At 59.7% G+C, this 23627-nt stretch overlaps 2 protein-coding genes across 2 annotated transcripts in view; one reads left to right on the forward strand and one right to left on the reverse strand.

Annotated features, from left to right (window-relative positions):
* Positions 1-23627, forward strand: part of LOC139241096 (low-density lipoprotein receptor-related protein 1-like) — a 440653-nt gene that overhangs the window by 259400 nt on the left and 157626 nt on the right. Inside the window, 4 exon segments of the mRNA XM_070869785.1 lie at positions 1789-1915; positions 6749-6900; positions 10267-10391; positions 11526-11897. Coding sequence (XP_070725886.1) covers positions 1789-1915; positions 6749-6900; positions 10267-10391; positions 11526-11897 — 776 coding nt within the window.
* On the reverse strand, positions 22331-23412 carry LOC139241065 (somatostatin receptor type 3-like). Its single transcript, XM_070869759.1, is given in 3 exon segments — positions 22331-22495; positions 22497-22932; positions 22934-23412. Coding segments are annotated over 3 exon segments (1080 nt in total).

Here is a 23627-nt window from a genome sequence, read left to right on the forward strand (position 1 = left end):
CCGTTGCACACCAGCCACCACACGGGGCTTGACAGAGCGAGGTCTTGGTCCAGGGGCAAGGGTTAACCAGGACGACTGGAGACCTGCTCTGCTGCACGGGCCCAGTGCGCACACATATTGCAGTGTGGGCTGGTCCGTGCTGCCCCTGGGGCCCTCGCCTCCTGGGCCCCGATCTCGCCGCTCCTGGGCTCCGGTCACTTCCCTCTACAATCTATCACCGCTCCTTCGCCCCTCCTGCTGTGCCTGCCCGCACTGCAATCAGCGACCTGGCTTCACAGCCATCGCCCTCCTGCAGCAGCACGCACTGCTCCCTGCAGTAGTATACCATCGCACACTGCTCCCTGCACTGGTATACCGCACGCTGCTCCCTGCAGTGGTATACCACCGCACGCTGCTCCCTGCACTGGTATACCGTCGCACGCTGCTCCCTGCAGTGGTATACCATCGCACGCTGCTCCCTGCAGTGGTATACCACCGCACGCTGCTCCCTGCAGTGGTATACCATCGCACGCTGCTCCCTGCAGTGGTATACCAACGCACGCTGCTCCCTGCAGTGGTATACCACCGCACGCTGCTCCCTGCAGTGGTATACCGCCGCACGCTGCTCCCTGCAGTGGTATACCGCCGCACGCTGCTCCCTGCAGTGGTATACCGCCGCACGCTGCTCCCTGCAGTGGTATACCGCCGCACGCTGCTCCCTGCAGTGGTATACCACCGCACGCTGCTCCCTGCAGTGGTATACCACCCCACGCTGCTCCCTGCAGTGGTATACCACCGCACGCTGCTCCCTGCAGTGGTATACCACCGCACGCTGCTCCCTGCAGTGGTATACCACCGCACGCTGCTCCCTGCAGTGGTATACCACCGCACGCTGCTCCCTGCAGTGGTATACCAGCTCGCGCTGCTCCCTGCAGTGGTATACCACCGCGCGCTGCTCCCTGCAGTGGTATACCACCGCGCGCTGGCGCGCTGCTCCCTGCAGTGGTATACCACCGCGCGCTGCTCCCTGCAGTGGTATACCACCCCGCGCTGCTCCCTGCAGTGGTATACCACCGCACGCTGCTCCCTGCAGTGGTATACCACCGCACGCTGCTCCCTGCAGTGGTATACCACCGCACGCTGCTCCCTGCAGTGGTATACCACCGCACGCTGCTCCCTGCACTGGTATACCGCCGCACGCTGCTCCCTGCAGTGGTATACCACCGCACGCTGCTCCCTGCAGTGGTATACCACCGCACGCTGCTCCCTGCAGTGGTATACCACCGCACACTGCTCCCTGCAGTGGTATACCACCCCACGCTGCTCCCTGCAGTGGTATACCACCGCACGCTGCTCCCTGCAGTGGTATACCACCGCACGCTGCTCCCTGCAGTGGTATACCACCGCACGCTGCTCCCTGCAGTGGTATACCACCGCACGCTGCTCCCTGCAGTGGTATACCACCCCACGCTGCTCCCTGCAGTGGTATACCACCCCACGCTGCTCCCTGCAGTGGTATACCACCGCACGCTGCTCCCTGCAGTGGTATACCACCGCACGCTGCTCCCTGCAGTGGTATACCACCGCACGCTGCTCCCTGCAGTGGTATACCACCGCACGCTGCTCCCTGCAGTGGTATACCACCGCACGCTGCTCCCTGCAGTGGTATACCACCGCACGCTGCTCCCTCCAATGGCCCCGACCTGCTGATGGTCTTACAGGCCGGGACCGTGCTGATTTCCGGGCTGGGCCACCGCACACTCCTCCCTCCAGTGCAGCATTGACCCGTTGTTTTGATTTAATTCGTAGCTACCTGTTCTGGACTGAGTGGGGCCAGTACCCTCGGATTGAGAGATCGCGTCTCGACGGCACAGAGAGGTCGGTCCTTGTCAATGTCAGCATCAGTTGGCCCAACGGGATATCTATCGACTACCTGGTGCGTATTCTTCACTTTGCCTACAGTGTCTACGTCATCACAGGCAGTCCCTCGGAGTCGAGGAAGACTTGCTTCCACTCTATAAACACGAGTCCTTAGGTGGCTGAACAGTCCAATACGGGAACCACAGTCCCTGTCACAGGTGGGACAGATAGACGTTGAGGGAAGGGGAGGGTGGGACTGGTTTGCCGCACGCTCCTTCCGCTGCCTGCGCTTGGTTTCTGCACGCTCTCGGCGACGAGACTCGAGGTGCTCAGCGCCCTCTCGGATGCACTCCCTCCACTTAGGGCGGACTGGTCTTTGGGCCAGGGACTCCCAGGTGTCGGTGGGGATGTTGCACTTTATCAGGGAGGCTTTGAGGGTGGTCCCTGTAACGTTTCCTCTGCCCACCTTTGGCTCGTTTGCCGTGAAGAAGTTCTAAGACGACTGGAGACCAGCTCTGCTGCACGGACCTAGTGCACACACGTATCGCAGTGTGGGCTGGCCCGTGCTGTCCCTGGGACCTCGCCTCTTCTGGGCCCCCGATCACATTCCTCTACAGTCTCTCACCGCTCCTTCACCCCAACCTCGCCGCTCCTGCTGTACCTGCCCCCGCTCCAATCACGCAAGGGAATACACATTAAATGGTCGGACACTGAGAAGTGTAGAGGAACAGAGGGACCTTGGAGTGCAGGTCCACAGATCCCTGAAGGTAGCAGGCCAGGTGGTTAAGAAGGCACACGGAATACTTGCCTTTATTAGTCGAGGCATAGAATACAAGAGCAGGGAGCTTATGCTTGAACTGTATAAAACACTGGTTAGACCACAGCTGGAGTACTGCGTGCAGTTCTGGTCACCACATTACAGGAAGGATGTGATTGCACTGGAGAGAGTGCAGAGGAGATTTACCAGGATGTTGCACTGGAGAGGGTACATAGGAGATTTACCAGGATGTTGCACTACAGAGGGTACAGAGGAGATTTACCAGGATGTTGCACTGGAGAGGGTACAGAGGAGATTTACCAGGATGTTGCACTGGAGAGGGTACAGTGGAGATTTACCAGGATGTTGCACTGGAGAGGGTGCAGAGGAGATTTACCAGGATGTTGCACTGGAGAGGGTACAGAGGAGATTTACCAGGATGTTGCACTGGAGAGGGTGCAGAGGAGATTTACCAGGATGTTGCACTGGAGAGGGTGCAGAGGAGATTTACCAGGATGTTGCACTGGAGAGGGTACAGAGGAGATTTACCAGGATGTTGCACTGGAGAGGGTACAGAGGAGATTTACCAGGATGTGATTGCACTGGAGAGGGTACAGAGGAGATTTACCAGGATGTTGCACTGGAGAGGGTACAGAGGAGATTTACCAGGATGTTGCACTGGAGAGGGTACAGAGGAGATTTATCAGGATGTTGCACTGGAGAGGGTACAGAGGAGATTTACCAGGATGTTGCACTGGAGAGGGTACAGAGGAGATTTACCAGGATGTTGCACTGGAGAGGGTACAGAGGAGATTTACCAGGATGTTGCACTAGAGAGGGTACAGAGGAGATTTACCAGGATGTTGTCTGGACTGGAGAATTTTAGCGATGAGGAAAGATTGGATAGGCTGGGTCTGTTTTCTTTGGAACAGAGGAGGCTGAGGGGAGACCTGATTGAGGTGTATAAAATGATGAGGGGCCTGGATAGAGTGGATAGGAAGGAACTGTTTCCCTTGGCAGAGGGGTCAACAACCAGGGGGCATAGATTGAAAGTAATTGGGGGGAGGTTTAGAGGGGATTTGAGGGGAAATGTCTTCACCCAGAGGGTGGTGGGGGTCTGGGGTGGAACTCACGGCCTGAAAGGGGGGTAGAGGCAGAAACCCTCACCACATTTGGATGTGCACTTGAAGTGCCGTAACCTACAGGGCTACGGACCGAGAGCTGGAAAGTGGGATTAGGCTGGGTAGCTCTTGGTCGGCCGGCACGGACACGATGGGCCGAAATGGCCTCCTTCCGTGCTGTAAAAATGTTATGATTCAGTTATACCCGCCTTTGCCCCAGAATTCCTTAATACCCTTTGGTTAACAGAAATCTATCAATCTCGGATTTAAAACTAACAATTGGCCCCCAGCATCAATTCCCGTTTGCGGAAGAGAGTCCCAAACCTCTCCCACCCTTTGTGTGTAGAAATGTTTCACAACTTCACTCCTGAAAGGTCTGGCTCTAATTTTCAGACTCTGCCCCTAGTCCCAGACTCCCCAACCAGCGGGAACAGTTTCTCTCTCTCCACCCGTCATGGTGTGCAACTGTGAGTATGCTCACAACTTGAGCCTCCTCCGGGAAATCCCCCTCCGTGCCTTTCAGTTCTGCGCGGAGGGAGGGGTTTCCTGTTCGGGCTGCTCCTGCACACTCTCCACGTTGCCATCCTCGTCTGCCGTCCGGACACACCATGGCGCGCCATCTTGCCGTCCGGAGAAGGCGGGGGTCCCCGATGGAGTGCTCTCTACGCGGGAGTCCTCCAGTTATTTATTAGGGACTTGGCCTGGAGGGTGGTGCACGGGGCAGTCCCCTGCAATCGGTTTTTAAGTCGGTTCACGGACTCCCGGGCCGCCTGCAATTTCTGCGGTCTGGAGGAGTCCGTGTTCCACGTGTATGTTCAGTGTGTGAGGTTGCAGCCCCTCTTCCAATATTTGAAGGGGCTGCTCCTCAAATTCTGGCTGCACTTCAGTCCCACACTCCTGATCTTTGGGCACCCTGTGCGGAGGGGAGCGGGCAGGTCCGAGGGCCTCCTCGTAGGACTGCTCCTGGGCCTGGCCAAGGGGGGCCATCAGCCGGTCCAGGCAGCGGGCGGTCGAGGGGGTCGTTCAGCCCCGACTGCCTGCCTCTCTTCCGTGGTTACATCCGAGCCAGGGTGTCCCTGGAGATGGAGCACGCGGTGTCCACCGGTACGCTCGCGGCCTTCCGCGAGAGGTGGGCGCCGGAGGGACTGGAGTGCTTCATCACTCTGGCAACAGGATTTTAGTGTGATTTTAATGTCTAAAGTTTAATTTGTTTAAGTTGCCTGTTTTAGTGCACCCCCCACCCACCCCTGCCAGGGGGCACTTGTATAATTTGTGTTTCTAGTGCCCTCAAGTGTAGAAGATTAAGGGGACGATTTGATCGAGGGGTTTAACGACTCGATGGGGTAGATAGAGAGAGAGAAAATGTTCCCTCTGGTGGGGGCAGTCCAGAACAAGGGGGGCGTCACCTTAAAATTAGAGCCAGACCGTTCAGGGGTGATGTCCGGAAACACTTCGTCACACAAAGGGCCGTGGGAATCGGGAACTCTCTTCCCCCAAAAAACTGTGGAGGCTGAACGTCAAATGGAGCTTTCAAAACTGAGAGTGGTGGAAGTTTATTGGGTCAGGGTATCAAGGGATATGGAACCAAGGCGGGTAGATCTCATTTAATGGTGTAACAGACTCGAGGGGCTGAATGGCCTCCTCTTGTTCCTAATGTAACAGGCTCGAGGGGCTGAATGGCCTCCTCCTGTTCCTAATGTAACAGGCTCGAGGGGCTGAACGGCCTCCTCCTGTTCCTAATGTAACAGGCTTGAGGGGCTGAATGGCCTCCTCCTGTTCCTAATGTAACAGGCTTGAGGGGCTGAACGGCCTCCTCCTGTTCCTAATGTAACAGGCTCGAGGGGCTGAATGGGCCTCCTCATGTTCCTAATGTAACAGGCTGGAGGGGCTGAATGGCCGCCTCCTGTTCCTAATGTAACAGGCTCGAGGGGCTGAATGGCCTCCTCCTGTTCCTAATGTAACAGGCTCGAGGGGCTGAACGGCCTCCTCCTGTTCCTAATGTAACAGGCTTGAGGGGCTGAATGCCCTCCTCCTGTTCCTAATGTAACAGGCTTGAGGGGCTGAACGGCCTCCTCCTGTTCCTAATGTAACAGGCTCGAGGGGCTGAATGGGCCTCCTCATGTTCCTAATGTAACAGGCTGGAGGGGCTGAATGGCCGCCTCCTGTTCCTAATGTAACAGGCTCGAGGGGCTGCATGGGCCTCCTCATGTTCCTAATGTAACAGGCTCGAGGGGCTGAATGGGCCTCCTCATGTTCCTAATGTAACAGGCTGGAGGGGCTGAATGGCCGCCTCCTGTTCCTAATGTAACAGACTCGAGGGGCTGAATGGGCCTCCTCCTGTTCCTAATGTAACAGGCTCGAGGGGCTGAACGGCCTCCTCCTGTTCCTAATGTAACAGACTCGAGGGGCTGAATGGCCTCCTCCTGTTCCTAATGTAACAGGCTCGAGGGGCTGAATGGGCCTCCTCCTGTTCCTAATGTAACAGGCTCGAGGGGCTGAATGGCCTCCTCCTGTTCCTAATGTAACAGGCTCGAGGGGCTGAATGGGCCTCCTCCTGTTCCTAATGTAACAGGCTCGAGGGGCTGAACGGCCTCCTCCTGTTCCTAATGTAACAGGCTCGAGGGGCTGAATGGGCCTCCTCCTGTTCCTAATGTAACAGGCTCGAGGGGCTGAATGGCCTCCTCCTGTTCCTAATGTAACAGGCTCGAGGGACTGAATGGGCCTCCTCCTGTTCCTAATGTAACAGGCTCGAGGGGCTGAATGGCCTCCTGTTCCTAATGTAACAGACTCGAGGGGCTGAATGGCCTCCTCCTGTTCCTAATGTAACAGGCTCGAGGGGCTGAACGGCCTCCTCCTGTTCCTAATGTAACAGGCTCGAGGGGCTGAATGGCCTCCTGTTCCTAATGTAACAGGCTCGAGGGGCTGAATGGCCTCCTGTTCCTAATGTAACAGGCTCGAGGGGCTGAACGGCCTCCTCCTGTTCAGGCAGTGACGAATAACCCAATCTCCTTGTCCCTCACCTCAATCAAAGGAAGACAAGCTTTACTGGTGTGATGCTCGGACGGATAAGATCGAGCGGATCGACCTGGAGACGGGAGAGAACAGGGAGGTGGTGCTGTCCAACAACAACATGGATATGTTCTCGGTGTCGGTCTTCGAAGATTACATCTACTGGAGCGACCGGTAACTGTTTGACGTCTGGGAGTGATGGCTCTCTCCTCCACCCGAGCTGCAGCCCATCTCCCTCGTCTCACTCACTCGCCCGCTCTCTCCGTCTCCCTCACCCTCCTGGGCTCGACGATTTCAGCGCTCTCCTGGCCAGCCGGCCTTCCACCATCCACAAACTTTAGCTAGTGCAGACCTCCCTCCTGCTGCCCCCGTGTCCCTAACTATGCTGCATCAACCCCACCTCACCCCGTGCTCACTGAACCTCAATGGCTCTCGGTTCTGCCATCGAAGGGCTAGTCCCTCTCGTTCCCTCATGTATTCAATTGAATATTGGGGGAAGACCGAAACCATTGTTTTTCAGTCTTCGCCACAAACTGCGTTCCCCAGCCGCCGACTCCCTCCCTCTCCCCAACTCCTGTCTGAGGCTGAACCAGACTGTTCGCCACCTCGGTGTTATATCTGACCCTGAAATGAGCTTCCGGCCACACATCCCGCAGCATAACTCGACTCGCCTGTTTCCACACTCCGTAACATCGCCCGTCTCCGCCCCCTGCCTCAGCTCATCCGCTGCTGAAACCCTCATCCGTGCCCCCGTTACCTCCAGACTGACTATTCCAACGCACTCCTGGCCGGCCTCCCACATTCTACCCGACGTAAACTAGAGGTGATCCAAAACTCGGCTGTCCCCGTGTCCTAACTCGCACCGAGTCCCGCTCACCCATCACCCCCTGTGCTCACTGACCCGTGTCCTAACTCGCACCCAGTCCCACTCACCCATCACCCCCTGTGCTCACTGACCCCGTGTCCTAACTCACACCCAGTCCCACTCACCCATCACCCCCTGTGCTCACTGCCCCCGTGTCCTAACTCGCACCCAGTCCCACTCACCCATCACCCCCTGTGCTCACTGACCCCGTGTCCTAACTCACACCCAGTCCCACTCACCCATCACCCCCTGTGCTCACTGACCCCGTGTCCTAACTCGCACCCAGTCCCACTCACCCATCACCCCCTGTGCTCACTGCCCCCGTGTCCTAACTCACACCCAGTCCCACTCACCCATCACCCCCTGTGCTCACTGCCCCCGTGTCCTAACTCGCATCCAGTCCCACTCACCCATCACCCCCTGTGCTCACTGACCCCGTGTCCTAACTCACACCCAGTCCCACTCACCCATCACCCCCTGTGCTCACTGCCCCCGTGTCCTAACTCACACCCAGTCCCACTCACCCATCACCCCCTGTGCTCACTGACCCCGTGTCCTAACTCACACCCAGTCCCACTCACCCATCACCCCCTGTGCTCACTGCCCCTGTGTCCTAACTCACACCCAGTCCCACTCACCCATCACCCCCTGTGCTCACTGACCCCGTGTCCTAACTCGCACCCAGTCCCATTCACCCATCACCCCCTGTGCTCACTGCCCCCGTGTCCTAACTCACACCCAGTCCCACTCACCCATCACCCCCTGTGCTCACTGACCCCGTGTCCTAACTCACACCCAGTCCCACTCACCCATCACCCCTGTGCTCACTGCCCCTGTGTCCTAACTCACACCCAGTCCCACTCACCCATCACCCCCTGTGCTCACTGACCCCGTGTCCTAACTCGCACCCAGTCCCATTCACCCATCACCCCCTGTGCTCACTGACCCCGTGTCCTAACTCACACCCAGTCCCACTCACCCATCACCCCCTGTGCTCACTGACCCCGTGTCCTAACTCGCACCCAGTCCCACTCACCCATCACCCCCTGTGCTTCCCGACCTACATTGGCTCCCGGTTAAGCAACACCTCGATTTTAAAATTCTCATCTTTATTTTCAAATCCATCCATCGCCTCCTCGTCCCCCCCTCCCTATCTCTGTAACCTCCTCCAGCCCCTACACCCCTCCCTATCTCTGTAACCTCCTCCAGCCCCTACACCGCTCCCTATCTCTGTAACCTCCACCAGCCCCTACACCCCTCCCTATCTCTGTAACCTCCTCCAGCCCCACAACCCCCCGAGATCTCTGCACTCCTCTAATTCTGCCCTCCTGACCATCCCTGATTATAATCGCTCCACCATCGGTGGCCGTGCCTTCTGTAGCCTGGGCCCCAAGCTCTGGAACTCCCTCCCTAAACCTCTCCGCCTCTCTCTTTCCTCCTTCAAGACGTTCCTTAAAACCTCCCTCTTTGCCCAAGCTTTTAGTCACCTGCGCTAATATCTCTTCCTTATTTAACCTGATTAACACTCCTGTGAAGCACCTTTGGGCGTTTGAATATGTTAAACACACATATAAATGCAAGTTTTTTGAGTAAGATGATCACTGCCTAAATAATAACTCTTCCCGAGGTCACTTGTTATCAACCCAGCAATTTACAGCTGGGGACTGAACTGAAAGATTGCGTTCATTTGCTCTCGCTGCAGATTTATCTGTCATTTGTTACAGACTGAAGCCAATTGAACCATCACTGTGTATTTACAGGGGGACCTGGGAGTGTGTCAGTATTTACAGGGGCTCCCCGGGGAGTGTGTCAGTATTTACAGGGGCTCCCCGGGGAGTGTGTCAGTATTTACAGGGGGTCCCCGGGAGTGTGTCAGTATTTACAGGGGGTCCCCGGGAGTGTGTCGGTATTTACAGGGGGTCCCCGGGAGTGTGTCGGTATTTACAGGGGGTCCCTGGGAGTGTGTCAGTATTTACAGGGGGTCCCCGGGAGTGTGTCGGTATTTACAGGGGGTCCACGGGGAGTGTGTCGGTATTTACAGGGGGTCCCCGGGAGTGTGTCAGTATTTATTGGGGGTCCCCGGGAGTGTGTCAGTATTTACAGGGGATCCCCAGGGAATGTGTCGGTATTTACAGGGGGTCCCCGGGCGTGTGTCAGTATTTACAGGGGGTCCCCGGGAGTGTGTCAGTATTTACAGGGGATCCCCGGGGAGTGTGTCAGTATTTACAGGCGATCCCCGGGAGTGTGTCAGTATTTACAGGGGGTCCCCGGGGAGTATGTCGGTATTTACAGGCGATCCCCGGGAGTGTGTCAGTATTTACAGGGGGTCCCCGGGGAGTATGTCGGTATTTACAGGGGGTCCCTGGGAGTGTGTCAGTATTTACAGGGGGTCCCCGGGGAGTGTGTCAGTATTTACAGGGGGTCCCCAGGGAGTATGTCAGTATTTACAGGGGGTCCCCGGGAGTGTGTCAGTATTTACAGGGGATCCCCAGGGAGTGTGTCAGTATTTACAGGGGATCCCCGGGAGTGTGTCAGTATTTACAGGGAGTCCCCGGGGAGTGTGTCGGTATTTACAGGGGCTCCCCGGGGAGTGTGTCAGTATTTACAGCGGGTATAAAAAATCACCGAACCAGACCGGTAATTTCCAAACCTGTTTTATTCCTTTATACATACAGGACACATGCAAACGGCTCCATCAAAAGAGGCCAGAAGGATAATGCCACTGACTCTGTCTCCTTGAGAACTGGAATTGGTGTACAGCTGAAGGACATCAAAGTCTTCAACAGGGAGAGACAGAAGGGTGAGTGTTGATTTTGTTGACGCAGGGCTAACACTGGTTAGAAGATATCAGTCACAGAAATTTACAGCACGGAAGGAGGCCATTTCGGCCCATCGTGTCCGCCTTGTGCCGGCCGACCAAGAGCTACCCAGCCTAATCCCACTTTCCCGCTCTCGGTCCGTAGCCCTGTAGGTTACGGCACTTCAAGTGCACATCCAAATGTGGTGAGGGTTTCTGCCTCTACCACCCTTTCAGGCCGTGAGTTCCACCCCAGAACCCCACCACCCTCTGGGTGAAGACATTTCCCCTCAAATCCCCTCTAAACCTCTTAATGGTGTCAGCTGTGGCTCAGTGGACAGCATACTCGCTGCTGAGTCAAAAGGTTGTGGGTTCGAGTCCCACTCCAGGGACTTGAGCACAAAAACTCTAAGCTGACACTCTCAGTGCAGTGCTGAGGGAGTGCCGCACTGTCGGAGGGGCAGTGCTGAGGGAGTGCCGCACTGTCGGAGGGGCGGTACTGAGGGAGCGCCGCACTGTCGGAGGGGCGGTGCTGAGGGAGCGCCGCACTGTCAGAGGGGCAGCACTGAGGGAGCGCCGCACTGTCGGAGGGGCAGTACTGAGGGAGCGCCGCACTGTCGGAGGGGCAGTACTGAGGGAGCACCGCACTGTCGGAGGGGCAGTACTGAGGGAGAGCCGCACTGTCGGAGGGGCGGTACTGAGGGAGCGCCGCACTGTCGGAGGGGCAGTACTGAGGGAGTGCCGCACTGTCGGAGGGGCAGTACTGAGGGAGTGCCGCACTGTCGGAGTTGCCGTCTTTTGGATGAGACGATAAACCGAGGCCCCGTCTGCCCCCTCACGTGGAGGTAAAAGATCCCACGGCCACTATTTGGAAGAAGAGCAGGGGGAGTTCTCCCCGGTGTCCTGAGGCCAATATTTAACCCTCAATCAACATAACAAAAAAAACAGATGATCTGGGTCATTATCACATCGCTGTGTGTGGGAGCTTGCTGTGCGCACATTGGCGTTTCCCACATTACAACAGTGACTGCACTCCAAAAAAAAAAGTACTTCATTGGCTGGAACGTGCTTTGAGATGCCCAGTGGTCGTGCCAGGTGTAAATAAATTGCAAGTCTCTCTGCCTCCTCTCCCCACAGGTACCAACGTCTGTGCCCACAACAATGGCGGGTGCCAGCAGCTGTGCCTGTACCGCGGAAACGCCCAGCGGACCTGCGCCTGCGCGCACGGCATGCTGTCGGAGGATGGGGTCGGCTGCCGGGACTACGATGGCTACCTGCTGTACTCTGAGAGGACCATCCTCAAGAGCATCCACCTGTCGGACGAGAACAACCTCAACTCGCCCATCAAGCCCTTCGAGGACCCCGAGTTCATGAAGAACGTCATCGCGCTGGCCTTCGACTACGGGCACGGGTCCAAGGGGGGCAACAGGATCTTCTTCAGCGACATCCACTTCGGCAACATCCAGCAGATTAGCGACGACGGCTCGGGGAGGAAGACCATCGTGGAAAGTAAGTCCGTCTCCCTGGTGGTGCGTGAGCACCACGCGACCAGTCGACCCGGTTCGAAGCCACTGTTCCCGTAACTCCCGTTTCCGTAGGTGGGCGGCTGCCTGTAAATCCCCCATGTACGTGCGCGTGTACCTGCAGAGCGCATGGAGTGTGTGTGTGTGTGTGTGTGTGTGTACGTGGAGGGCGCATGGAGTGTGTGTGTGTGCGCGTGTACATGGAGGGCGCATGGTGTGAGTGTGCGTGTGCGCATGTACATGCAGCGTGCATGGAGTGTGTGTGCATGCGTGCCTGGAGTGTGTGTGTGTGCGTGTGTACGTGGAGGGCTCATGGAGTGTGTGTGCGTGTACCTGGAGTGTGTGTGTGCGCGTGTACATGGAGGGCGCATGGTGTGTGTGTGTACGTGTACCTGGAGTGCGTGTGTACCTGGAGGGCGGATGGAGTGTGTGTGTACGGGTGGACATGGAGCACGCATGCGTTGTGTGGGTGCGCCTTCAAGGTCACTGTTCCGGTAATTCCCTCCGGGAGATAAGATCGAAATGTGTACGCCACGAGGTCAGTTGGAGGCTAATTGCTACGGGAAGTTTCAATAGGTGGGCGACTGCTGGTAAATATCTCCCCTCTATCTGTTTCTGTCTCCGTCTCTCTCTGGAGGAGGTTGTGGTAGGGAGGGGTGTAGGGGTTGGAGGAGGTTACAGAGATAGGGAGGGGTGTAGGGACTGGAGGAGATTACAGAGATAGGGAGGAGTGTAGGGACTGGAGGGGGTTACAGAGATAGGAAGGGGTGTAGAGACTGGAGGAGGTTACAGAGATAGGGAGGGGTGTAGGGCCTGGAGGAGCTTACCGAGATAGGGAGGGGTGAGGCGAGGAGGGATTTGAACCCGAGGATGAGAATTTTGGCGCTGTCAGTCAACCACTGAGGGTCGGCGAGCACAAGGTGTGGGTGGTGAGCGGGACTCGGTGTGAGTTAGGACACGGGGTCAGTGAGCACAGGGGGTGATGGGTGAGTGGGACTGGGTGTGAGTTAGGACACTGGGTCAGTGAGCACAGGGGGTGATGGGTGAGTGGGACTGGGTGTGAGTTAGGACACGGGGGCAGTGAGCACAGGGGGTGATGGGTGAGTGGGACTCGGTGCGAGTTGGGACACGGGGTCAGTGAGCACAGGGGGTGATGGGTGAGTGGGACTGGGTGTGAGTTAGGACACGGGGTCAGCGAGCACAGGGGGTGATGGGTGAGTGGGACTGGGTGTGAGTTAGGACACGGGGGCAGTGAGCACAGGGGATGATGGGTGAGTGGGACTCGGTGCGAGTTAGGACACGGGGGCAGTGAGCACAGGGGGTGATGGGTGAGTGGGACTGGGTGTGAGTTAGGACACGGGGGCAGTGAGCACAGGGGGTGATGGGTGAGTGGGACTGGGTGTGAGTTAGGACACGGGGTCAGTGAGCACAGGGGGTGATGGGTGAGTGGGACTCGGTGTGAGTTAGTACACGGGGGCAGTGAACACACGGGGTGATGGGTGAGCGGGACTCGGTGTGAGTTAGGACACGGGGTCAGTGAGCACAGGGGGTGATGGGTGAGCGGGACTCGGTGCGAGTTAGGACACGGGGTCAGTGAGCACAGGGGGTGATGGGTGAGTGGGACTGGGTGTGAGTTAGGACACGGGGGCAGTGAACACACGGGGTGATGGGTGAGCGGGACTCGGTGTGAGTTAGGACACGGGGGCAGTGAGCACACGGGGTGATGGGTATGCGGGACTCGGTGCGAGTTAGGACACGGGGGCAGTGAGCACGGGGTGATGGGTGAGTGGGACTCGGTGCGAGTTAGGACACGGGTTCAGTGAGCACAGGGGGTGATGGGTGAGTGGGATTCGGTGCGAGTTAGGACACGGGGTCAGTGAGCACAGGGGGTGATGGGTGAGTGGGACTGGGTGTGAGTTAGGACACGGGGGCAGTGAGCACAGGGGGTGATGGGTGAGTGGGACTCGGTGTGAGTTAGGACACGGGGTCAGTGAGCACAGCGGGTGATGGGTGAGTGGGACTGGGTGTGAGTTAGGACACGGGGGCAGTGAGCACAGGGGGTGATGGGTGAGTGGGACTGGGTGTGAGTTAGGACACGGGGTCACTGAGCACAGGGGGTGATGGGTGAGTGGGACTCGGTGCGAGTTAGGACACGGGGGCAGTGAGCACAGGGGGTGATGGGTGAGTGGGATTGGGTGTGAGTTAGGACACGGGGGCAGTGAGCACAGGGGGTGATGGGTGAGTGGGACTCGGTGTGAGTTGGGACACGGGGTCAGTGAGCACAGCGGGTGATGGGTGAGTGGGACTGGGTGTGAGTTAGGACACGGGGGCAGTGAGCACAGGGGGTGATGGGTGAGTGGGACTGGGTGTGAGTTAGGACACGGGATCACTGAGCACAGGGGGTGATGGGTGAGTGGGACTCGGTGCGAGTTAGGACACGGGGGCAGTGAGCACAGGGGATGATGGGTGAGTGGGACTCGGTGTGAGTTAGGACACGGGGTCGGTGAGTGGGACTCGGTGTGAGTTAGGACACGGGGGCAGTGAGCACAGGGGGCGATGGGTGAGTGGGACTCGGTGTGAGTTAGGACACGGGGTCAGTGAGCACAGGGGGTGATGGGTGAGTGGGACTCAGTGTGAGTTAGGACACGTGGTCAGTGAGCACAGGGGGTGATGGGTGAGAGGGACTGGGTGTGAGTTAGGACACCGGGGCAGTGAGCACAGGGGGTGATGGGTGAGTGGGACTCGGTGTGAGTTAGGACACGGGGTCAGTGAGCACAGGTGGTGATGGGTGAGTGGGACTCGGTGCGAGTTAGGACACGGGGGCAGTGAGCACAGGGGGTGATGGGTGAGCGGGACTCGGTGCGAGTTAGAACACGGGGTCAGTGAGCACAGGGGGTGATGGGTGTGTAGGACTCGGTGTGAGTTAGGACACGGGGCAGCGAGCACAGGGGGTGATGGGTGAGCGGGACTCGGTGTGAGTTAGGACACGGGGTCAGTGAGCACAGGGGGTGATGGGTGAGTGGGACTGGGTGTGAGTTAGGACACGGGGTCAGTGAGCACAGGGGATGATGGGTGAGTGGGACTCGGTGCGAGTTAGGACACGGGGTCAGTGAGCACAGCGGGTGATGGGTGAGTGGGACTGGGTGTGAGTTAGGACACGGGGTCAGTGAGCACAGGGGGTGATGGGTGAGTGGGACTCGGTGCGAGTTAGGACACGGGGTCAGTGAGCACAGGGGGTGATGGGTGAGTGGGATTCGCTGCGAGTTAGGACACGGGGTCAGTGAGCACAGGGGGTGATGGGTGAGTGGGACTGGGTGTGAGTTAGGACACGGGGGCAGTGAGCACAGGGGGTGATGGGTGAGTGGGACTCGGTGTGAGTTAGGACACGGGGTCAGTGAGCACAGCGGGTGATGGGTGAGTGGGACTGGGTGTGAGTTAGGACACGGGGGCAGTGAGCACAGGGGGTGATGGGTGAGTGGGACTGGGTGTGAGTTAGGACACGGGGTCACTGAGCACAGGGGGTGATGGGTGAGTGGGACTCGGTGCGAGTTAGGACACGGGGGCAGTGAGCACAGGGGGTGATGGGTGAGTGGGACTGGGTGTGAGTTAGGACACGGGGGCAGTGAGCACAGGGGGTGATGGGTGAGTGGGACTCGGTGTGAGTTAGGACACGGGGTCAGTGAGCACAGCGGGTGATGGGTGAGTGGGATTGGGTGTGAGTTAGGACACGGGGGCAGTGAGCACAGGGGGGTGATGGGTGAGTGGGACTGGGTGTGAGTTAGGACACGGGATCACTGAGCACAGGGGGTGATGGGTGAGTGGGACTCGGTGCGAGTTAGGACACGGGGGCAGTGAGCACAGGGGGTGATGGGTGAGTGGGACTCGGTGTGAGTTAGGACACGGGGTCAGTGAGCACAGGGGGTGATGGGTGAGTGGGACTCGGTGTGAGTTAGGACACGGGGGCAGTGAGCACAGGGGGTGATGCGTGAGCGGGACTCGGTGTGAGTTAGGACACGGGGTCAGTGAGCACAGGGGGTGATGGGTGAGTGGGACTCGGTGTGAGTTAGGACACGGGGTCAGTGAGCACAGGGGGTGATGGGTGAGTGGGACTCAGTGTGAGTTAGGACACGTGGTCAGTGAGCACAGGGGGTGATGGGTGAGAGGGACTGGGTGTGAGTTAGGACACCGGGGCAGTGAGCACAGGGGGTGATGGGTGAGTGGGACTCGGTGTGAGTTAGGACACGGGGTCAGTGAGCACAGGGGGTGATGGGTGAGTGGGACTCGGTGCGAGTTAGGACACGGGGGCAGTGAGCACAGGGGGTGATGGGTGAGCGGGACTCGGTGCGAGTTAGGACACGGGGTCAGTGAGCACAGGGGGTGATGGGTGTGTAGGACTCGGTGTGAGTTAGGACACGGGGCAGCGAGCACAGGGGGTGATGGGTGAGCGGGACTCGGTGTGAGTTAGGACACGGGGTCAGTGAGCACAGGGGGTGATGGGTGAGTGGGACTCGGTGCGAGTTAGGACACGGGGGCAGTGAGCACAGGGGGTGATGGGTGAGTGGGACTCGGTGTGAGTTAGGACACGGGGTCAGTGAGCACAGGGGGTGATGGGTGAGTGGGACTCGGTGTGAGTTAGGACACGGGGGCAGTGAGCACAGGGGGTGATGGGTGAGTGGGACTCGGTGTGAGTTAGGACACGGGGTCAGTGAGCACAGGGGGTGATGGGTGAGTGGGACTCAGTGTGAGTTAGGACACGTGGTCAGTGAGCACAGGGGGTGATGGGTGAGAGGGACTGGGTGTGAGTTAGGACACGGGGGCAGTGAGCACAGGGGGTGATGGGTGAGCGGGACTCGGTGCGAGTTAGGACACGGGGTCAGTGAGCACAGGGGGTGATGGGTGTGTAGGACTCGGTGTGAGTTAGGACACGGGGCAGCGAGCACAGGGGGTGATGGGTGAGCGGGACTCGGTGTGAGTTAGGACACGGGGTCAGTGAGCACAGGGGGTGATGGGTGAGTGGGACTCGGTGCGAGTTAGGACACGGGGTCAGTGAGCACAGGGGGTGATGGGTGAGTGGGACTGGGTGTGAGTTAGGACACGGGGTCAGTGAGCACAGGGGATGATGGGTGAGTGGGACTCGGTGCGAGTTAGGACACGGGGTCAGTGAGCACAGGGGGTGATGGGTGAGTGGGATTCGCTGCGAGTTAGGACACGGGGTCAGTGAGCACAGGGGGTGATGGGTGAGTGGGACTGGGTGTGAGTTAGGACACGGGGTCAGTGAGCACAGCGGGTGATTGGTGAGTGGGACTGGGTGTGAGTTAGGAAACGGGGTCAGTGAACACAGGGGGTGATGGGTGAGTGGGACTGGGTGTGAGTTAGGACACGGGGGCAGTGAGCACAGGGGGTGATGGGTGAGTGGGACTGGGTGTGAGTTAGGACACGGGGTCACTGAGCACAGGGGGTGATGGGTGAGTGGGACTCGGTGCGAGTTAGGACACGGGGGCAGTGAGCACAGGGGGTGTTGGGTGAGTGGGACTCGGTGTGAGTTAGGACACGGGGGCAGTGAGCACAGGGGGTGATGGGTGAGTGGGACTCGGTGTGAGTTAGGACACGGGGTCAGTGAGCACAGCGGGTGATGGGTGAGTGGGATTGGGTGTGAGTTAGGACACGGGGGCAGTGAGCACAGGGGGTGATGGGTGAGTGGGACTGGGTGTGAGTTAGGACACGGGGGCAGTGAGCACAGGGGGTGATGGGTGAGTGGGACTCGGTGTGAGTTAGGACACGGGGTCAGTGAGCACAGGGGGTGATGGGTGAGTGGGACTCGGTGTGAGTTAGGACACGGGGTCAGTGAGCACAGGGGGTGATGGGTGAGTGGGACTCAGTGTGAGTTAGGACACGTGGTCAGTGAGCACAGGGGGTGATGGGTGAGAGGGACTGGGTGTGAGTTTGGACACCGGGGCAGTGAGCACAGGGGGTGATGGGTGAGTGGGACTCGGTGTGAGTTAGGACACGGGGTCAGTGAGCACAGGTGGTGATGGGTGAGTGGGACTCGGTGCGAGTTAGGACACGGGGGCAGTGAACACACGGGGTGATGGGTGAGCGGGACTCGGTGTGAGTTAGGACACGGGGGCAGTGAGCAAACGGGGTGATGGGTGAGCGGGACTCGGTGCGAGTTAGGACACGGGGGCAGTGAGCACAGGGGGTGATGGGTGAGTGGGACTCGGTGCGAGTTAGGACACGGGGTCAGTGAGCACAGGGGGTGATGGGTGAGTGGGACTCGGTGTGAGTTAGAACACGGGGTCAGTGAGCACAGCGGGTGATGGGTGAGTGGGACTGGGTGTGAGTTAGGACACGGGGGCAGTGAGCACAGGGGGTGATGGGTGAGTGGGACTGGGAGTGAGTTAGGACACGGGGTCACTGAGCACAGGGGGTGATGGGTGAGTGGGACTCGGTGCGAGTTAGGACACGGGGGCAGTGAGCACAGGGGGTGATGGGTGAGTGGGACTGGGTGTGAGTTAGGACACGGGGGCAGTGAGCACAGGGGGTGATGGGTGAGTGGGACTCGGTGTGAGTTAGGACACGGGGTCAGTGAGCACAGCGGGTGATGGGTGAGTGGGATTGGGTGTGAGTTAGGACACGGGGGCAGTGAGCACAGGGGGTGATGGGTGAGTGGGACTGGGTGTGAGTTAGGACACGGGGGCAGTGAGCACAGGGGGTGATGGGTGAGTGGGACTCGGTGTGAGTTAGGACACGGGGGCAGTGAGCACAGGGGGTGATGGGTGAGTGGGACTCGGTGTGAGTTAGGACACGGGGACAGTGAGCACAGGGGGTGATGGGTGAGTGGGACTCGGTGTGAGTTAGGACACGGGGGCAGTGAGCACAGGGGGTGATGGGTGAGTGGGACTCGGTGTGAGTTAGGACACGGGGTCAGTGAGCACAGGGGGTGATGGGTGAGTGGGACTCAGTGTGAGTTAGGACACGTGGTCAGTGAGCACAGGGGGTGATGGGTGAGAGGGACTGGGTGTGAGTTAGGACACCGGGGCAGTGAGCACAGGGGGTGATGGGTGAGTGGGACTCGGTGTGAGTTAGGACACGGGGTCAGTGAGCACAGGGGGTGATGGGTGAGTGGGACTCGGTGCGAGTTAGGACACGGGGGCAGTGAGCACAGGGGGTGATGGGTGAGCGGGACTCGGTGCGAGTTAGGACACGGGGTCAGTGAGCACAGGGGGTGATGGGTGTGTAGGACACGGTGTGAGTTAGGACACGGGGCAGCGAGCACAGGGGGTGATGGGTGAGCGGGACTCGGTGTGAGTTCGGACACGGGGTCAGTGAGCACAGGGGGTGATGGGTGAGTGGGACTCGGTGCGAGTTAGGACACGGGGTCAGTGAGCACAGGGGGTGATGGGTGAGTGGGACTGGGTGTGAGTTAGGACACGGGGTCAGTGAGCACAGGGGATGATGGGTGAGTGGGACTCGGTGCGAGTTAGGACACGGGGTCAGTGAGCACAGCGGGTGATGGGTGAGTGGGACTGGGTGTGAGTTAGGACACGGGGTCAGTGAGCACAGGGGGTGATGGGTGAGTGGGACTCGGTGCGAGTTAGGACACGGGGTCAGTGAGCACAGCGGGTGATGGGTGAGTGGGACTGGGTGTGAGTTAGGACACGGGGGCAGTGAGCACAGGGGGTGATGCGTGAGTGGGACGCGGTGTGAGTTAGGACACGGGGTCAGTGAGCACAGCGGGTGATGGGTGTGTGGGGCTGGGTGTGAGTTAGGACACGGGGTCACTGAGCACAGGGGGTGATGGGTGAGTGGGACTCGGTGCGAGTTAGGACACGGGGGCAGTGAGCACAGGGGGTGATGGGTGAGTGGGACTCGGTGTGAGTTAGGACACGGGGTCAGTGAGCACAGGGGGTGATGGGTGAGTGGGACTCGGTGTGAGTTAGGACACGGGGGCAGTGAGCACAGGGGGTGATGGGTGAGTGGGACTCGGTGTGAGTTAGGACACCGGGGCAGTGAGCACAGGGGGTGATGGGTGAGTGGGACTCGGTGCGAGTTAGGACACGGGGGCAGTGAGCACAGGGGGTGATGGGTGAGCGGGACTCGGTGCGAGTTAGGACACGGGGTCAGTGAGCACAGGGGGTGATGGGTGTGTAGGACTCGGTGTGAGTTAGGACACGGGGTCAGTGAGCACAGGGGGTGATGGGTGAGTGGGACTCGGTGCGAGTTAGGACACGGGGTCAGCGAGCACAGGGGGTGGTGGGTGAGAGGGACTGGGTGTGAGTTAGGACACGGGGTCAGTGAGCACAGGGGGTGATGGGTGAGTGGGACTGGGTGCGAGTTAGGACACGGGGTCAGTGAGCACAGGGGGTGATGGGTGAGTGGGACTCGGTGCGAGTTAGGACACGGGGGCAGTGAGCACAGGGGGTGATGGGTGAGAGGGACTCGGTGCGAGTTAGGACACGGGGTCAGTGAGCACAGGGGGTGATGGGTGAGTGGGACTCGGTGCGAGTTAGGACACGGGGTCAGTGAGCACAGGGGGTGATGGGTGAGTGGGACTCGGTGTGAGTTAGGACACGGGGGCAGTGAACACACGGGGTGATGGGTGAGCGGGACTCGGTGTGAGTTAGGACACGGGGGCAGTGAGCACAGGGGGTGATGGGTGAGTGGGACTGGGTGTGAGTTAGGACACGGGGGCAGTGAGCACAGGGGGTGATGGGTGAGTGGGACTGGGTGTGAGTTAGGACACGGGGGCAGTGAACACACGGGGTGATGGGTGAGTGGGACTCGGTGTGAGTTAGGACACGGGGGCAGTGAACACACGGGGTGATGGGTGAGCGGGACTCGGTGTGAGTTAGGACACGGGGTCAGTGAGCACAGGGGGTGATGGGTGAGCGGGACTCGGTGCGAGTTAGGACACGGGGGTGCCAGAGTTTGAAATGAGTCCATTTACCCGATAGTTCAAATACAGCCTGTAGTTGAGACTTTGGAGAGGGACAATCCAGAGGTTCTTAAACAGCAGCGGTCGTCTTTAGGCTGAATTGCACAGTGTTCTGGGACTGCCGGGAGATGCACTCAACGTTGCTTTCGTTATTAAGTTGGTTCGTACAGTTTCAGTGATTTATGTCTCCAGTCTCTGCTCCGTATTCCAATGGGGGGATTTTTTTTTTTGCATGCAGCAGAATTTCTTCTGGGTTATTGAGCGGCATGTCTGATTCAGCATTCCTCTCTCAGCCGACCGGAATGTAATCCGCAAGGTTTAAACACAAAACTAGGCTGACGTTTTAGTGCATGTACCGAGGGAGCGCCGTACTGCGCTGTCGGAGGGCAGTACTGAGGGAGTGCCGTACTGCGCTGTCGGAGGGGCAGTACTGAGGGAGTGCGTACTGCGCTGTCGGAGGGGCAGTACTGAGGGAGCGCCGTACTGCGCTGTCGGAGGGGCAGTACTGAGGGAGCGCCGTACTGCGCTGTCGGAGGGGCAGTACTGAGGGAGCGCTGTACTGCGCTGTCGGAGGGGCAGTACTGAGGGAGCGCCGTATTGCGCTGTCGGAGGGGCAGTACTGAGGGAGTGCCGCACTGTCGGAGGGGCAGTACTGAGGGAGCGCCGGAGGGGCAGTACTGATGGAGCGCCGCACTGTCGGGGGGGCAGTACTGAGGGAGTGCCGCACTGTCGGAGGGGCAGTACTGAGGGAGTGCCGCACTGTCGGAGGGGCAGTACTGAGGGAGTGCCGCACTGTCGGAGGGGCAGTACTGAGGGAGTGCCGCACTGTCGGAGGGGCAGTACTGAGGGAGCGCCGGAGGGGCAGTACTGAGGGAGTGCTGCACTGTCGGAGGGGCAGTACTGAGGGAGTGCCGCACTGTCGGAGGGGCAGTACTGAGGGAGTGCCGCACTGTCGGCAGTGCTGTCTTTCAGATGAGGCCTTGTCCGCTCTCTCGGGAGGACGTAAACGATCCCAGTGCCACTAATTTAAAGAAAATCCGTAGGTGTCGTGGGTCCAACATTTATACGTCAAATAAAACCAATAAACACTGATGCTCTGGTCATTTATCACATCGCCGTGTGTGGGAGCTTGCTGTGCTCAATTTGAGTCGCCGCGTTGCCCAGATTACAACAGTGACCGCACTTCATTGAAATAAATTAAAAAAGTACTTCCTTGGTTGCGAAAAACTTCGAGGTGGTGGAAAGACGCTGTAGAAATGCGAGTCGGTTTGTTCGTTCCTTCCCGGTGCTGTGCGTTGTTGGCGTTCGATGGTAGTGGTGATGGGCGCGTGGGGAGCGGGGGGGCATCGTCGGTCGTCCGCGGAGCTTCAGGCCTGCGGTGCGCCCTGTGCCGTGACCCCTGGTGCCGTGTGTTGTTGGCGTTCGATGGTGGTGGTGATGGGCGCGTGGGGAGGGGGCGGGCATTGTCGGTCGTCCGCGGAGCTTCAGGCCTGCGGTGCGCCCTGCTCCGTGACCCCCGGCACCGTCGGCCCGACCCTGTTGCGCGCTGCCTTCCCCCGGCGGCAGGGGTTTGGGGCCAGCCGCCTCAGCTCGCTGCGGAACTGCCGGGAGAAGCAGGCGTACACCAGCGGGTTGGCGACAGTGGCGGAGGGAGGCCAGCAGCCGGGCCGCGACGGGGAAGAGGCGGTGCGTGCCGCGATCGCCCTCGCCGACCAGCAGGAACATCAGCACGTAGGAGGGCAGCCAGCAGGCGGCGAAGGAGAGCACCAGCGCCGCCGCCATCTTGGTCAGGCGGGCGTTGTGGCGGCCCACGGTGCCCGGCTCCCGGCCCCGCAGGTGCGCGAGCAGCTTGCCGTACGCGGCGGTGACGAGCAGCAACGGCGCGGCGAAGCCGGCAAGGAACAGCGCCGCGCTGTACACCGCGACGCCCGGCTCCGCCAGGAAGGCGAAGCAGTAGGCGGACTCGCTCTCCAGCCGGCGGTAGACGAACTGCGGCGCGGCCAGGCCCAGGGCCGGCGCCCACACCGCCGACAGCACCGCCAGGGCTGCTGGCCCAGCCGGCACGCAGGAGCGGCGACGGCGTCGACACCACGGTGAGGTAGCGGTGCACGGAGAGGGCGGCCAGCGTGAAGACGGACGCCAAGGAGCACGACGTGCCGGTGAAGCTGACCAGCTTGCAGAGGAAGGCGCCGAATGGCCAGCGGGCGCCCGCCACGGAGCCCGCGGTGAACGGCAGGCAGGCCAGCTGGAGCAGGTCGGCGGCGCTGAGGTTGAGCAGCAGGAGGGCGGTCCCGTCCGGGGAGGCTCTCCGTCCTCCGCCACGCCTCCGCTGCCCGGCGCGCAGCAGGGTGACCACAACCAGCACGTGTCCTGCCACGCCGGCCACAAACACCGCCCCGTCCAGCAAGGCCACGGCCGCTCGGCTCTCCGCCAGCTGCCAGCGCGGGGGCCCCGTCACGTTGCACGCGGTGGCGCACACGGCAGAGACGCAGGGGCCGCTCGCCGTCCCGTTGCGCCAGTCCCCGACGGCGAGGCTTCCTCGCCCGTCGGCAAACCGAGGCGGCATCGTTGGCGCCGGTTGAACGCGGAGTTTCTGGGGCCAGAAGGAGGGCGACAGCTCTGCCGGTTCCGCTGGCTCTTTCGATTCTGGAGGTCTAGCCGGACAGATGCCTGCTGCTTTTATTCCACCCGTCGCACGGTGACGGCACGGGGGAGGATCTTATCTCGACGTGCCTGCCACTACCATGGCGCCCGCTGAGGTTTTACAATCCGGATGTTTGC

This window comes from Pristiophorus japonicus, chromosome Y (assembly GCF_044704955.1).
Source record: "Pristiophorus japonicus isolate sPriJap1 chromosome Y, sPriJap1.hap1, whole genome shotgun sequence".
In the NCBI taxonomy this organism is placed as follows: Eukaryota; Metazoa; Chordata; class Chondrichthyes; family Pristiophoridae; genus Pristiophorus; species Pristiophorus japonicus.